Source organism: Chiloscyllium punctatum, chromosome 41 (assembly GCF_047496795.1).
Source record: "Chiloscyllium punctatum isolate Juve2018m chromosome 41, sChiPun1.3, whole genome shotgun sequence".
Taxonomy (NCBI): domain Eukaryota; kingdom Metazoa; phylum Chordata; class Chondrichthyes; order Orectolobiformes; family Hemiscylliidae; genus Chiloscyllium; species Chiloscyllium punctatum.
In genome coordinates, this window is record NC_092779.1 from 46,836,803 (window position 1) to 46,854,278 (window position 17,476).

At 41.1% G+C, this 17,476-nt stretch overlaps 1 protein-coding gene across 8 annotated transcripts in view; it reads left to right on the top strand.

Moving 5' to 3' along the window:
- LOC140465031 (F-actin-uncapping protein LRRC16A-like) overlaps positions 1-17,476 on the top strand; it is a 470,304-nt gene that overhangs the window by 181,321 nt on the left and 271,507 nt on the right. For all 8 annotated transcript variants that reach the window (XM_072560843.1, XM_072560842.1, XM_072560840.1 and 5 more), the window contains exon 5: positions 11,923-12,044. In XM_072560843.1, coding sequence (XP_072416944.1) covers positions 11,923-12,044 — 122 coding nt within the window. The remainder of the gene's footprint in view (positions 1-11,922; positions 12,045-17,476) is intronic.

The following is a 17,476-nucleotide window of genomic DNA, read 5'->3' on the forward strand; positions in this document are numbered from 1 at the left end:
TCTGTGGGAAGCTAGAGAAGTGATTGCTGGGCTTCTTGCTGAAATATTTGTATCATCGCTAGTCACAGGTGAGGTGCTGGAAGACTGGAGGTTGGCAAACGTGGTGCCACTGTTTAAGAAGGGCGGTAAAGACAAGCCAGGGAACTATAGACCAGTGAGCCTGATGTTGGTAGTAGGCAAGTTGTTGGAGGGAATCCAGTGGGACCGGATGTACATGTCTTTGGAAAGGCAAGGACTGATTAGGGATAGCAAACATGGCTTTGTGCGTGGTAAATCATGTTTCACAAACTTGATTGAGTTTTTTTGAGAAAGTTACAAAGAGGATTGATGCGGGCAGAGTGGTAGATGTGATGTATATGGACTTCAGTAGGGCGTTCGACAAGGCTCCCCACGGGAGACTGATTAGCAAGGTTAGGTCTCATGGAATAAAGGGAGAACTAGCCATTTGGATATAGAACTGGACCAAAGGTAGAAGACCGAGGGTGGTGGTGGAGGGTTGTTTTTCAGACTGGAGGCCTGTGACCAGTGGAGTGCCAAAGCGATCGGTGCTGGGTCCTCTACTTTTTGCCATTTACATAAGTGATTTGGATGTGAGTATAAGAGGTACAATTAGTAAGTTTGTAGATGACACCAAAATTGGAGGTGTAGTGGACAGCGAAAAGAGTTACCTCAGATTACAACAGGATCTGGACCAGATGGGCCAATGGGCTGAGAAGTGGCAGATAGAGTTTAATTCAGATAAATGCGAGGTGCTGCATTTTGGGAAAGCAAATCTTAGCAGGTCTTATACACTTAATGGTAAGGTCCTAGGGAGTGTTGCTGGAACAAAGAGGCCTTGGAGTGCAGATTCATAGTTCCTTGAAAGTGGAGTCGCAGGTAGATAGGATAGTGAAGGAGGCGTTTGGTATGCTTTCCTTTCTTGGTCAGAGTATTGAGTACAGGAGTTGGGAGACCATGTTGCGGCTGTACAGGACATTGAATATTGCATGCAATTCTGGTCTCCTTCCTATCGGAAAGATGTTGTGAATCTTGAAAGGGTTCAGAAAAAATTTACAAGGATGTTGCCAAGGTTGGAAGATTTGAGCTACAGGGAGAGGCTGAACAGGCTGTGGGGCTGTTTTCCCTCGAGCATCGGAGGCTGAGGGGAGACCTTATCGAGGTTTACAAAATTATGGGGGGCATGGATAGGATAAATAGACAAAATCTTTTTCCCTGGTATCGGGGGGTCAGAATTAGAGGGCATAGGTTTAGGGTGAGAGGGGAAAGATATAAAAGAGACCTAAGGGGCAACGTTTTCACGCAGAGGATGGTACGTGTATGGAATGAGCTGTCAGAGGATGTGGTGGAGGCTGGTACAATTGCAACATTTAAGAGACATTTGGATGGGAATATGAATAGGAAGGGTTTGGAGGGATATGGGCTAGGTGCTGGCATGTAGGTGGAACTAGATTGGGTTGGGATATCTGGTCGGCATGGACAGGATGGACAGAAGGGTCTGTTTCTATCCTGTGCATCTCTATGACTCTATAGTTCTTAGCACTGAAGAGATCAAAGAGTACGGGGACAAAGTGAGAACAGGTTACTGAATTAGATGATCAACTCTGATTATATTAAATGGCAGAGAAGTCTCAAAGGGCCGAATGGCCTGTCTTCCTCTTTTACATGCTTGGAATTGACTATTCACTTTTGAGGAAAAAAGTATAATACCAGTATTTTCAAGCGAAATGTTATCCAGAGTTGCTAGGAATTCACGCAGAGGGCATAGGGAGAGAGCATTCCACATTCAATCAGTTTGTAGTGTGAAGCCTTTTGAGAGTGATGGATGTACCAAGTTCTGAAGCACTGAGAAATCTTTAGATAAATTCAGGTGTGTTCCGAAGAAAAGGAGCTTAAAATTTTAAAAAATAATCTTGGAATATGAAGTGATTATTAAACCTCAGCCAAAATGTTGGAATGGAAAATAAGCAGAGGTTAGATTAGATTCCCGAAAGTGTGGAAAATGGCCCTTCAGCCCAACAAATCCACACTGACCCTCCAAAGAGTAACCCACCCAGACCCATTTCCCTCTGATTAATGCACCTAATTTAGCATGGCCAATTCACCTGACCTGCACATCTTTGGATTGTGGGAGGAAATCGGAGCACCCGGAGGAAACCCACGCAGACTGTCGCCCGAGGCTGGAATCAAACCTGGGTCCCTGGCGATGTGAGGCTGCAGTGCTAACCACCGTGCCACCCCTTTCTGGGGTTTAAAAATAGGGAAAAGAAGAATGGATTTGAAGTTGCAACAGGGATAATACAGCACTTGGGAAGGAACATGAGAACAGTTAAGGAAGAGTTACTTTGGTTTCACTTCAAAATTTTAATTACTTAAAACCCATTAAATTATTAATAAGAAAGTATTTTTTGTTCACCCGTACAAATAGTCTGGGCTGGGTCATGCTGACAGGACAAATCTAGATATTCTTAAAATGGAAACATTTGGGGCGGCATGGTGGCTCAGTGGATAGCTTTGCTACCTCATAGCGCCAGGGTCCTATGTTTAATTCAACTCTCAGGTGACTGGCTGTGTGAAGTTTGCACATTCTCCCCATGTCATTATGGGTTTCCTCTGGGTGCTCTGGTTTCCTCCCACAATCCGAAAATGTGCGGGTTAGGTGGATTGGCAATGCTAAATTGCCTGTAGTGTCCAGGGATGTGTAGGCAAGGTGGGTTAGCCATGGGAAATGCAGAGTTACGGGGAAAGGGATGGATCTGGGTGGGGTGCTGTTTCGACGGTTGGTGTGGACTCAATGGGCCTGCTTCCACACTGTTGGGATTCTGTGAATATAGTCAGCTGCCAAAGCATACTGATTCAGAGACGCAGCTGTTACTTCAGCTAAATTTATAAAGTGTGGATAGATTATTTCTAATGTGTTTTTAAAAATCTTTGAATTTGTGTTATATAAAAAAAGAGGTGATATTTTCCCTTGGCTATCTTCATACCTGTTCACAAACATTTTTGTTCCTTTATTTAAAAACAAAACTTCAACATGTCTGTTTATTTTTTCATAAATGATTACTTTGCTACAAAACCAAAAAGTAATTATGATCTATCCAGCCAGGTTCCTGTTGCAAGTCTGGCTTGTCTAGTATCATCGGTTGACATTTCCCCTGTAACTGTTATGAGACCAAAATAGTATACACTGTGGACAAAATTCAATTATAGATATAAGTGCTGTCATTCTGCCACTTTGCATGCAGAGAAGCGTATGTGGAAGATGATAGCTCAACCAGCCACTGCTAAGTTCATACCTAATAACTTGGGGATTCCATTCCTGATATCCATTACATTTGAATGTTGCTACATTAACATAACACAGTCATCCTGACTATTCTACACTGAGGTGACCACAGGTTCAATAATTGTAAGCCTCCTGAGATATAGAAATCCCGCCCCACCCGTCGTTAACAATTTTCTGTGTTGACAAGATAATGGTAAGGACAACAGACCACAATGAACGCTATCATCACTGTAGCTGATGTAACAAGTGAAGCATCAATCTAGATTAAACTGAAAGTACTACTTGATGTGATGGAAAGAGATGTCATATTCTATAAGGGGCAGATTTAGTGGTGGCACAGTGGCTCAGTGGTAAGCACTGCTGCCTCACAGCACCAGGGTCCCAGATCGATTCCAGCCTCAGATGACTGTCTGTGTGGAGTTTGCACATTCTCCCCGTGTCTGCGTGGGTTTCCTCCGGGTGCTCCAGTTTCCTCCCACAGTCCAAAGATGTGCAAGTCAGGTGAATTGGCCATTCTAAATTGCCCATAATATTAGGTGCATTAGTCAGAGGGAAATGGGTCTGGGTGGATTACTCTTCGGAGGGTCAGTGTGGACTGGTTGGGTGCTAAAGGGCCTGTTTCCATATTATAGGGAATCTAATCTATACTTGTGTAGCTCCATCACATCTTTAAAAAATGGTTGGCTATATACAAATTGGTTTAGTTTCCAGAAATGTAGCACTGAAATTATGCCCATATGAAGTTTCCATATTTAAGGAATTAAATGTAAAAGGTAAAGTCTCCGCAGTCTTACCTGACCTCATTAGGGAGAGATGACTGGTGGTGGCTTAACCTGACAGTCCACCATGCTTCAGGTGAGATGAGAGGTTGAGAAGGATGATCATTCATAGTAACATTAAAGAACTAAACCCTATGCGAATATCAAATTTTTCACAAATTGTTGTGATGAACGGATATTGTTTAGTACAATTTCGAAGAGATCACTCGGGAGTTATCATTGTTTCATACTTAATTTGAGACATACAGTTTCCAGCAACAACAATTTATACTTTCGATCTGAGAAGCTATTTTCCAACATGTGGGCTGTATCGCTTGTGAAATACCAAAACAACACGAGAACATGATTCAAACTTGCACCTCCTGTTGGAAGTTGTAGGACTGGTATCCCATTGCAGCAAGTGCAACATTGATGTAGATGACCTTTTTGTGTCGATATTTTCAGACGCTAACCTTCATTCTGAACCTGACAAATTAGATGGCATTAGTATAATGCTTAACCCATGAGATAAAGGCGATTGGCAGTGTTGCCTGGACTTGTTCAGCCGTCTTTAGCCGTACATACTAAATCTTACATAGAAAGCTTCATCTCTGTGAGAAATTCTGAAGGAACATCATCATTTACATGGCCGGATGATCGTCAGAGGAATCTGCAGTAGAGCCTAATGCCTCCCCAGAAGTTCTTGGACAGGCAACATATAAAAAGAGAAGCCTATGCTTTTTTTTTGCAATCTACCCATCGCCCTGTTATTTGAATTTTGTTGGCGAAATATTAACTTTGGATTTTGGGTCCAAAAGCTTTCACTTGTTTAGATAAAATTTTACCATAAAAAATGACTACAAACTGTTCACAATAACCTTGGATAAACTGATAACTAGTGCATCACTGAGATTACAGCATTTATGCATAAAATTACAAGGCTATGACTGTGACACATGCTACAAGCTATTCCAAGTAGTTCCAAGGTCACATCTGATTTTTCACATTCTTTACTCAACTCATCCAAAGCTACACACACTTCCTTGAAAATGCAAATACATCTCATCAGTATTGAAATAGAAGATGGTTCACATACTGGCCATGTGGGTTTTGACAGTATATAGTAATTGTTAGCAACTGCAATAAGTAACATTTGAAAGATCATATATTGCAACAATTATGAAAACATGGTGATTAATAGGTGGCCAGACCCCTTCCAGAGGTTTGAAAAACATTTTGTCGTTCCAGAGATGAGTGTTCTCAGAGATGTTATCTTCAGGGGCAAGCATGTCATAGAATCATAGATTCATACAGCACAGAAACAGATTCTTCGGTCAAACCAGTCTATGTCGAACATAATCCCAAACTAAACTAGTCCCACCGCCCTGCTCCTAGCCCATATCTCTCCAAACCTCTCCTATTCATGTACTTATCTAAGTATATTTTAGATGTTGCAACTGTACCCATATCCACTACTATCATCAGGAAGTTCATTCCACATGCAAACCATACTCTTTCAAAAATATTGCCCCATATGTCTCTTTTAAATCTCTCTCCTCTCACCTTAAAAATATGTCCCCAGTCTTGAAATCCTGCATCCTAGGGAAAAGGCACCTACCATTAATCCTCTCTGTACACCTCATGATTTTATAAATCTCTGTAAAGTTACACCTCAACCTCCCATGCTCCAGTGAAAATAAAAGTCCCAGCCTATCTAGCCTTTCTTTATAACGCAAACCTCCATACCCGGCAACATCCTGGTAGACTTGATGTCTAACTGTATCTGCCTGAAACACGTACAAAGATAGCTCAAGCCAAAGACTGGCTACAGAAACCATACATTGACCAGATGTAAATAGCTGGAAAAAATATGAGGCATGCCAAGCTTCTTGGTCCAATTAGCACCAAGAGCTATTGACACTTCACAAAGTATCTGCACATCCATGGAGCAGGATTGCAACTGATCTGTTCACTTTCTATCAATTTTGCCAATATTGGCCAGTTATACGGAACCTTCAGCCCAGTCTTTGCAGATTTATAGAGATCCAATCAATGCTGACGAGGGCAAGGCTTTGAACGTGAAGTCCAGTGAGATCTACCTCTATGTCAGGAGTAATTCGCTGCACCCTTTAACTATTTGTCGGCCATGAAGCAAGTTCCTCATTAGACAGGCATGAATTGCCAACTAAGTGGTATTATAGCTTGTTAAATGCCTTTTTAAAGACACAATGACAGGCACAAACAGCATTTGTCAGCAGGGTGTTGCCTGCATGGCAAACATGCTCCATGTTTATTCACTTAAATGGCCATGTCAGAAAGTGGGTGGGAGCTAGTTTTTGATCCAGTCAAGTGGGGAGTCTGTCAGCGATGGGCACAGTCTGCCCACAGTCTAAGGACTTGGCCTCGGTCATTCTTCTGCTTGGGATTGCCAAGGGATTTGTCTGAGTATAGTCTGGGGAATGGCTGATGGTCATTCCTATGGAGCCATCAAACCTGAGGAGAATTATGTATAGAAGGTGGGGGAGGAGGGGTGGTTAGTTTTGAAAGCAGGGGCATGTCTGGAGGTGATGGGAGAAAATTACAAAATGTTGAGTGGGGTATGTGGAGCAGCGTTGGAAGGTGTAGTAGGTGGTGGGAGGAGGAATTATTTCTAGTGATCACCACTGTGGCCTCCACAGGGGACCTCGAGGACCAGGGTGGGCATCATTGATGTGCAATATCAAGGCCCAGAAGACAGGGAGGAACAATTGTAGGTGAAGTTCAATGTGATGGCTCTCCATGTGGTATCCACCGTGCACTGCATTCCATGCCATGACTATCCTCAGCATGTTACCTCCACCTGGAAAATGGCTGAGATAAGTGCTCAGGGTAGGCAGGCCCAATGTCAGTTTGATGGGTGAAAGCACAGTACCCATGTTCATTGGTGGTTAACACACAAGTGTTAAAATACATGACGCATGAATTTACAAACTCCAGCCATATTTAACTTGCAGTCATCTCTTCTCCCATTTGCAGTGCATGCAGATTGAATGTGCTTAGGGTTCAAATGCAGGTTAAAGGTGATTAGCTTGATGATATTGGTGCATGCATATCTAGCCTTGCCATCTCAGTGATGTGGAAGTTAGCAATAATGACTTGGGGAAAAAAAGCAAATGTTGACCAAAATGTCCCATCACTTTTAAACTTAAGAGTGTTGAGGAGGAAGGAAATACTAAGTTCATCAAGTGTGATGTAAGTAAGACAATGGGCTCTGCTGAAAGTTTAATCCAGTTCAGTCTGGACCATGTGTGTGCCACCACAGCCTGGGTGTGATGTGCTCTGCACAACTGGAGCAGGCAGCAAGGAGAGGTACTGGATCAAGGAGAGAAACTGGGAGAACAGGAGCAGTCCTTCAAAGAGGAGGAGACATTGAGCTGGAGGGAACTCAACTTGTGTGCAAGAACAGAGAGCTCAGTCGTATCAGGTGCTACAAGTCGGCGAGGACCTGAATGATATCTGGTTCCAGAAGATGAGAGCTGAGTACAGCAGATCATCATGGACTATGGAACAGTTGTTGGGCATGATGACAGCATTTGGTTTGCTTTGTTGGGGTAAACTGCAGCCTCTCTTCATTTTGTTTGTGTTCATTTTCAGTGGATATAAATGAAAGCTCATGTTTAAAATTGTTCAGTTGCTGACCAATGTGTGGTGAACCCCTACTGGGCAATAGCAAACTATGGGTCTTCAGTGGGTGTTGGGGATGATTTAGAGAGGTTATTTATGTGGGATGTAGATAAGGACAGGTCAGTTTCGTGGCCAAATAGTTAAATAGGAAGTGGCATGAGAGAATGGGTTGTATGTTTGAGAGAGTCAACCATTAGAAGCACGGATTTGTGGCTGCTGTGCTATTCAGTTGCTGGGTTGCCAGTGCATATCTTGGTAATCAGCACCTTTTTAAAAGATGGCTCATATGCAGAGGATGCTGGTTGTTTGCAGATGTCCATTGAGTTTCTGGGAATGGCACATGGTAAGACGGAATGGGGTGGTAGTTAATGAGATGGGTTTATGTAAGAATTGGTGAGAAATATTGGTAAATCTTGCAGTGAAAGGGCCTCCCAAAACAAACAGTGAGCACAACTATCACTGAGCTGAATAACATAGGATTGAGTACATCGAGTTCAATCTTTAGCCTATTAAGGACATAATAAGAACTTGTTTCAAACAATAGGTTACAGTGCAGTGGAAGATGATTTAGGACAATGTGTGATAGGTGAAGAGTTGTTCAGACTAACTCATTGACACATTCTCCTGGGTCTAAAGATATATCTGTATTGTGTTGTAGTTAATTTTAACAAGGTCAGCAAAATAAACAAAACTTGCATGTCACAGTACTACCTCTTACAGTGACACTGCTCAGTGCAAATGTTACCTCACCATGAGAATGATCCTTTTGGCATACAAGTGCAGATAACTGTTCCCAGTCATCATCTGTTGATACTTCTAGGAGTAGGAAATCAATTCATGGAGAATGGAAGATGCAGGAGTGTGGGATGCAGGCAAAGAATTACCCAAATTAAACATTGACTAAAAAGTACAAATATAACACATGGAATACTCACATAGCACTAACCAGAACATCAATAATATCAACAGTAACATGCAACGATAAGACAAAATAAAGAAACATGCTAACCCCATTACATACATGAAATGATTCAGGCACAATATTCTTATTGACAACCAAAATGATGAGAACAGTGACCTCAAGTCAACTTCACAGTAACAAAGTCAGGGTGTACAAGCCACCATTCTTATACTTGACCCTTCCCCTTTCTAAGATTAGTGCTGCCCTTTGGCTATGATGTTTACAGATATGGAATCAATTTCCACATGAATGCTGATGTTTCCAAGGTTTTCCTCCATATTATCTCTCTGGACTGTAATGCCCAAATGGATGGTGGAGGTAAATTCTACCTCTTGCATAAAAAAACCTTTCACACATTATCTGTGCATCTCTTGCCCAAAAAGGTTTCAACTGCATACCTGTTCCTTGTTGGAACATCCTTGGTTCCTCCAACTTATCTAAACATATCAAATTCTTGTACATCTCTGAATTTTCTTTGCATCAAAAACAACAACGCACCTTCACAGGCAATCTCACTTGTGGCTTGGTTGAAATCACAGGGTGCTGGCTTTAATTCCCACCTAGGCTTGAGCACAAAAAAAATCAAAGCTAACACTTAAGTGCAGTGCTGAGGTAGCATTGCCCCATTGGAGGGTTCTGTCTTTTGGATCAACAGTTACTCAAAGCCCCATTCACCTGCTCAGGTGGATATAAAGGATGCTTTGGCACTATTTTGGAGAAGAACAAGATAGTTATCGCTGATCTATTCATCAGTATTTATCCCTCCGTCATCACTGTCATCAAAACAAAACTCTGTTCAATATCACATTGCCGTCTGGCAGCTTGCTGAATGGAGATTAGTGACCCATGTTTCCTGCTCGACAAGTGTCTACAATTTTCTGTATTTGGGGTCTAACTCTGTGACTCTGACGTAATTTTAGAATTATGTATGGTCATTGTACATTGTGATGCTAATTTTATTACTCCGACTTCATTTCAAGATGTACACATTGGCCACATCATTGATCTGCTGGCCAACCCTTCATAGCCAACACACCACAACAACCTGTCTGGAGCATCTGTGGCATAACCGAAAGACAACCTGATAGCCTGTTGCTCAATTAGGCCATGATACAAGTTGCTTTGATGTATCCAAACCGCAAAAGCAGAGAATGTTGCTGCAATGTATGTTAATAAAGACAATTAATTAAAGACTTCTGTTTTTCAAGTGCTACTTCACAAAGTCCATTAAAATTATTCACTCTGGATTACTCAAGACGAGGTCTGATGAACCGTTAGCTGAATGACTCCCTCAGCATTCTAATTTAAAGCTTTTACAGTTTTTTTTAAGCTTATTTCAACTTTCATTGCTGACTTCAGTATAATATTTCTTCATTACATATCCCCAGAGGACATCTAAATCTATTCTGAAGAATAGATCTTGGAAGATACTTGTCTATGCTTTGCATACTCAAAGCAGAAGGACTTCTGATTCAAAGCATTTGGTTTGCTTATGGTACTTGTCTGTATTGAACCAATTAACATGTCTACCCACAATATTTCTTTACAAATTTATGACGTTGGGGACTGCTAGCTGTAGTTTTGATTGCTCATTGGTTGTTGTAATTCATCTGTTTACCACAAGAAAATGTAATGAGGCCTCAGGCAAATGTGGATGAACAGACTTATCACATGTTTCATTGATAAAATGTTTGTGAGGAGATTTTGCAAAACTCTCTTAAAAGCAGGGTAAGCTGCAATGGGAATTTTAAAAAGTAATTTCACAGTAGCAGTGTTCCAAATTAATAACTTGAGCAACAGATGCTATAATTGTAAAACGTTTCATTGTTTTCACTTATGATAAATTAGGTGTGATGCCATTTCAAGTTCACTAGAAAATGGTTTGCTTTCTTGAGTTGCCCATTCTGTTTGAGTACTATCCAAATTATTATAATAATTTTGGGGAAATTGCTTGTGTAAAATGCATATTATTTTTGTGAAGCAACTGATGGCCTTTACTCCAGTTCCCAGACTAGAGAAACAGAGGTCACCTTCACTTTGAATTTGGAAAAACAATCAGAGTTTCTTTTTGTAAACAGTGTAATTTGGTCACCATTCTTATTTCATCCATATTTGATCAATTTTTCATGGGTAAAGTTAGTACATCTCAGAGTCAGTTCCAGTTTTCAAAGCTTTTATCATTGTGCAAGTATCCTGTTACATGTCCCATGCCCAGTAATGCCTGAAGGTGTCATCATTATTAAAACTCCATTTTAGAAAATAGACATTAATGAACAATTAAGGTGGCTGCCAACACGGGGAGTGGTCAGGTGATCTTTGAAATTACGACCAAGACTATCAAACTTGCAGAGAGTTTTGATTAGAATCATAATGAGTCTTGCCCTTGAATGAATGTCCCTACACTACTCTCATACATGGAAGTCATGCCACCATTGTTGAAGCTTAGCTCAAAACACAGAGCGAGTGGATTCCCTGACTCTATCTCCAGTTTAATGAAGGAAATGAGATCAGTTAACTGTTCTATTTGAACAGAGTATCAGTGGCAGTGGGCCATCTGACAGAAACTAGTTCTCTGATAGTGAAATGTTTTTAGTCCAACACTCAGAAGGAAGTTCCCACAATGTGTCATCTCACATCTCTGAAGGCCTGATTGGTATCTCCAGGCTCCAGAACTGATTCACTTTTGTAGCAGTTGAAGAGAAAGAGGAATCAATTACATGTTTTACTCCCTCCCTAGAGCAGGTACTGCTAATAATTCACATTGTTTTATTTTAAGTATTTAGTTATTACAATAAACACTTTGGATTTCTTTATGCTGCTATAAATCCAAAATCAGCAAAATGCAAAAGCATGTCACCAACTTCAAAACAAAAATTGCTGGATAAACTCAGCAGGTCTGGCAGCATCTGTGGAATGAAAACAGGGTTAATGTTTTGGATGGGGTGGTCTTTCTTCAGAACTTACTGTAACTCTTATCTGCTCTCTGAGCAGTTCGGGATGGGCTATAACTGCTGGCCTAGAAGTGACGCCCTCATCACGTCAATGCATTTAAAAAAAAGCTTGTTAGCCTGTTGAACAATATTACTGTGAGGCTGACCCAGCAGGCTTGTAATTTCATACATAGAAATGAATAGGATCGCAGAAAACCAAAGTTTAAGGTACATAGGTCCATAGTTTCCTTTGTAGGTTTGTCTACTTTATGCATTATTTACTTGACTGAGGCTCAAACGCTTATACGTTGTTTTGGTGTTTTTCAGTTGATTGTAGAAACAGATCGATGCACTTTTCCTTTGAAACTAACTTCATCAGAAGAGGTGAATGAAGTAGTGGGGAACCTGGGATCGTGCCTCAAGAAGATGCTTCCTGGTGTCTCTCCAATGTAGGTACCCTCTTTAATGTCATGGCCTTTGTAGCATTGATGGCAAAAACATCTCTACCCCGTTGTTGAAAATCTTTGTTTTGAAATCTCAAGTTGTGAAGGGCTTCTTGAGCTTGCTACTTTTTCATACTTTCTTCCATCTAATGGTACAGAGAAGCAGAAATTGGCTGCTTACCCATTCAACCTTTTGTTGTTATTCAGTGCGATTATAGTTGATCTGCGATTTAACACAGTAAATATGTTTTAGTTCCGCATACCTTAGATGTTTGTTAACCAACGGTGTTAACCAAACCAGTGTTAACCACAGTGGCACAGCGGTTAGCACTGCTGCCTCACAGTGCCAGAGACCCGGGTTCAATTCCTGCCTCAGGCGACTCTGTGTGGAGTTTGCACATTCTCCCCGTGTCTGCGTGGGTTTCCTCCGGGTGCTCTGGTTTCCTCCCACAGTCCAAAAATGTGCAGGTTAGGTGAACTGGCAATGCTAAATTGCTTGTAGTGTTAGGGGAATGGGTCTGGGTGAGTTAGGGGAATGGGTCTCAGCGGGTCGGTATGGACTTGTTGGGCCGAAGGGCCTGCTTCCACACTGTAAGTAATCTAGTCTAATCTAATCCGATAGACATTTAGCTGTACTTTCACGCAGATCTGCTGTATCCGTTGCTCTTGATGTGGTCTCCTCTACGTTAGGGAGACAAGACACCAATTTACAGAACATTTCAGAGAACATCTCTGGGATACCCACACAAAACAACCCCACGACCATGTGGCCAAACACTTAACTCCCCCTCCCCCTCCACCAAGGACATGCAAGTCCTGGGCCGCCTCCATCGTCAAACTCTAGCCACCCAATGCCTGGAGGAAGAACGCCTCATCTTCCACCTTGGGACCCTCCAACTACACGGGATCAATGTGGATTTTGCCAGTTTCTCATGTCCCCTCCCCCCACATTATCTCAGATCCAACCCTCCAACTTGGCACCGACCTCTTGAACTGTCCTACCTGTCCATCTTCCTTCCCACCTATCCATTCCATCATCCTCTACAACCTATCACCTTCGCCCTCACTTTCATCTACCAATCACGTTCCCAGTTACCTTCCCCCCACGTCCCTCTCATTTATCTTTCGGCCTCCTTGGGCCAACCCCCCATTCCTGATGAAGGGCTTATGCTGGAAATGTCAATCCCCTGCTCCTCGGATGCTGCCTGACTGCTGTACTTTTCCAGCACTATGCTCTTTGACACTGATCTCCAACATCTGCTGTCCTCATTTTCTCCCAACCAAAGGTATTGTCAATCTCTGCTTTAAAATTAACAATGGATCTACCATCAGTTGCTGCTTATGAAAGAATTCCAAACATTTATCATCCTTTGAAATGAAAGTGTTTCCTAATTTCACTGCTGAAAGGTCTGGCAAAGAGAGCCCATTGTGCCGGTGCCAGATCTTTGAAAGATAAATCTCAATAAATCCCAGTCCCAACTTTCATCTGACACCTTCCAGTTTTCTCCCTTCAAGCATGTATCTGATTGCCTTTTTGCTGACTACAATTTAATTTGCTTTTATCACCCTTTCAGGAAATACATTCCATGATCTTCAAAACTCATGCTTCTCAGCTTGTCTCTACTTCTTTAGCCAAATACCTTAAAATCCATGAAGTTTGGTTCGTCTGTCATTAATAACAGTGTCTGCTTATTCACCTACATAAAAACCATTCATCATTAGGAACAACACCATTTAAACCTCTCTTTATATCCTTTCCTCTAAGGACAATATTGCTAACATCTGAAAAGCAACAATTTGCTGGTCCATGGGGAAGGTGGTGGCTGTAGGCGAATTGCTGGTGCAGGACATTGGTGCAGTGGGCCAAATGGCTTTCTGTGTTGTAGGATTTAGGATTTATATGCTTCACTCAACTCCAAGTAACAAAGACCCACATTCCTATAATCATTTTGATAAGTTTTCTTTGCAGTTTGTCCAACCTTGCCACAACCTTTTTGTGATGTGTAGAATTGAAGAAAATACTCCAGCTGAGGCCTAAACAACAATTTACAAAAGATAGCTATTATATCTTCTTTGTACTGCTACCTTCAAACATTGACACTTGTTATACTTTCCATAACTTGTACCTGAATACATCACTTGATGCTACTTTGTGTTAAATATACATTCCATGCTATTTTATCAATCTGTTTCCTTCTGAATTGTCTTACTATTCTTTTTGTTGTTTATTACATCTCAGAGTTTCGTATCGTCTGCACACTTTTAAATTATGCCGTGTAAAACCAAATCTATATCATGAATAACAAATCAAAAGAGGAGTGGTGCAATGCTAACTCCTGGGAAACATAGTGATTACTTTCCACCAGCCTAAAAAGCAACCAAGCAAAACCACACTCTGCATTCTCTCTCTTAGTTAATTTCTTATTCACACTTTTACAATCCTATATATCAATGAACTTCAAGTTTGCTAACCAGTCTATTTAACACTAAATAAACTTGTAGTATGAATGGTAGGGTCCTGGAGAAAGACCTCTGGGTCCAGGTACATAATCCTTTGAAATTTGCATCACAGGTAGACAGGGTGGTTAAGAAGACGTCTAACATACTCAGACCTTTTGAGTATAGGAGTTAGGACATGTTGAGATTTTACAGAATAATGAGGTACTATGTGCAGTTCTGATCATTCTGTTATAGGAATGACATTATTAAGCTGGAGAGGGTTCAGAAAAGATTTGCCAGGATGTTTTGCTGGGAATGGAGGATTTCGGTCATAAAAATAGGCTCTGACTTGATTCCCTGGAGTGTGGGAGGTTGAGAGATGACGTTATAGAGGTTTATAAAATCAGGAGAGGCATAGATACGGTGAATAGCAAAGTTCAAAGCTAGGGGGCTTATTTTTAAGTTGAGAGGAGAAAGATTTAAAAAGACGTGAGGGGTAACCTTTTTTACACGGTAGTTAGTGTGTGGAATGAACTGCCAGAGGAAATGGTGGATGTAGGTACAGTTCCAACATTCAAAAGACATTTGGATAGGCACATGAATAGGAAAGGTTTGGAGGGATATGGGCCAGGGACATACTAGGTGGGACTAGTTTAATTTGGGAACTTAGTCAGCATGGACTAGTTGGACCAAATGGTCTGTTTCCATACTGTGTGACTCTACTTGGTGATAGTTTTCAATTAAGCTAATCAAGTTTGAATTACCTTTTATAATCTGTGCTAGCTGATTGACCTGTATTTCTCCAAGTTACAATTAAATTAATCTTGAATTCATGTCTCTCAAAGCTTTCCCTGTACTGTCATTTGACTGAACGATCTGTAGTTGTCAGGTTCATCTCTCTCCGTTTTTGGATCAGAGTGGTAACATTTCTCATTTTGCAGTCATCACCGATATTTCAAGGAGGATTAGAAGATTATGGGAGAACCTCTGCTATCTCCATTTTATGTGCAATAATTTAAGAAGCATCCCATGTGAATTGGATGACTTTTCTACTTTGCCAATCTTTTTAAGTTCCTCTGTTTTAACTATTTATGTGCTATCCAATTTCATTTTTACCTCTTGCTTTACTGTTTGTCTGCACGTCACTGTTAGGTTCTTTTACTATTTTACTTAAATCAGTGTCCTCTGGTTTCGAACCCTTCCCTTGTTGAGACAAGTTTGCTGTACTATGCCTTGATCCCTCATGACCTTGAACACCTTTACCATATCTCCTATCAATCTTCTCTCAGGAGAGAAAATACTGTATTGATTTAATTAAATTCTCTCCTCCCTGGAGCCACTTTCTTAATCTTAGAAAGTACAGAAAAGATCTTTTCCTACTGCTAAAATGCCGTGTCCAGGTTAGGCACAGTATGTCACTTGAGGCTAAGCCCATGTTTTGTCAACATTCTTCGAAACTTAGTTGCTTTTGTACTCCATACGTGATATAAAGTTTACTTCATAATCTTTTAAACGATTCCTCAACCTGTCTTCCCATCTTCAAAGTTTTCTGTGATAAATTTAATTTATGGTCTGTCTGTGGGTTTCCACCTGGCTGTCAGAATCCTTTTGAAGACTATTACTGTCCTCCTCGTGGTTCACAGTAATTTGAAATATTTCATCACATGAAACTTTTGAAATTTTGTCTTGCTCATCAAAATGTGTATTTGAGATCTTTTGGAAGCCTTGATATATCGATCATTATTGCCTTCAGACAGCTTCAACACTTCATTGAAAACTCGGTCAAGTTGGTTAAAACAATTTGCCCTTAACAAATCTGCGCTACAGGCCTTATTTAATTCACCTGTACGTGTATTGTGTCCAGGTTATTACTTCAAAACGTTTTACCACTAGTAAATTGATCGGTATGTATTTATTTTGCAACCTCTTCTGAACAATGGTTTGGGATTCTCTTGTCCTTTGGCACCATCTCTGTATACAAGAAAGACTAGAAGATTATAGTCAGTATCTCCTCAATTTCTAGCATGCTTTACCCTAGCATCTTCATCTCATCTCGTTTGTTGACTTAGCAACCTTAAAGATTAGCCAGCATGTCCAGTACCTTTTGTTTTGTTTTACCAATTTATGTACAATCCAGTCTCCCAACAATCTATTTTCTCGCTATAAGTTTGGGGTGGCACTTGGTAAAGAGGATTGCAGTGCACTCATTGAGAATTTAAGCCATGGTCTCTGTCTTCATGTAGAAATCCCCTTTCTGATCCAAATTAATCCCAATCTTTCTCTTGCCACTCTTTGGCTATTTAGATCTTTGAAGAAGACTTCTGAATTCTCTTTCATACTATCTGTCAGTCTCAAAGATAATTTGCTCTTTTTATTTTTCCATTGCTAATCTACAGTTTATAATACTATATTCAAAGGTCACCAACTGATACTTGATCCACTTGCCATACCTCATTTCCTAGAACCAGATCCTTTGGGGCAGCACGTTGGCTCAGTGGTTAGTGTCGTTGTCTCACAGCAGTAGGGACCAGTTTGATTCTAGCCATGGATGACTGTGTGGTGTTCGCACATTCTGCCTGTGTCTTTGTGGGTTTCCTCTGGGTGCTCTGGTTTCCTCCCACAGTCCAAAGATGGCAGATCCTAGTGGCACCTGCGCAGTCCACGGAAAGCTTGTTATTTCTGGTTCTTACAAATGTCGTAAAGATGATCAAGCAACTCAGCGGCTTGTTGGCCATTGTTGTATGTGATATACATAAATGATCTGGAAGAGGCCTCTGTTGGTATGATCAGCAAGTTTGCAGATGACACGAAGATTGGTGGAGTAGCAGAAAGCATAGGGAACAGTCAAAGAATACAGGAGGATATAGATAGACTGGAGAGTTGGGCGGGAAAGTGGCAGATGGAGTTCAACCCAGACAAATGTGAAGTAATGCATTTTGGGAAGTCTAATTCGGGAGTGAATTATACAGTAAACAGAAGAGCCTTGGGAAAGTTTGATA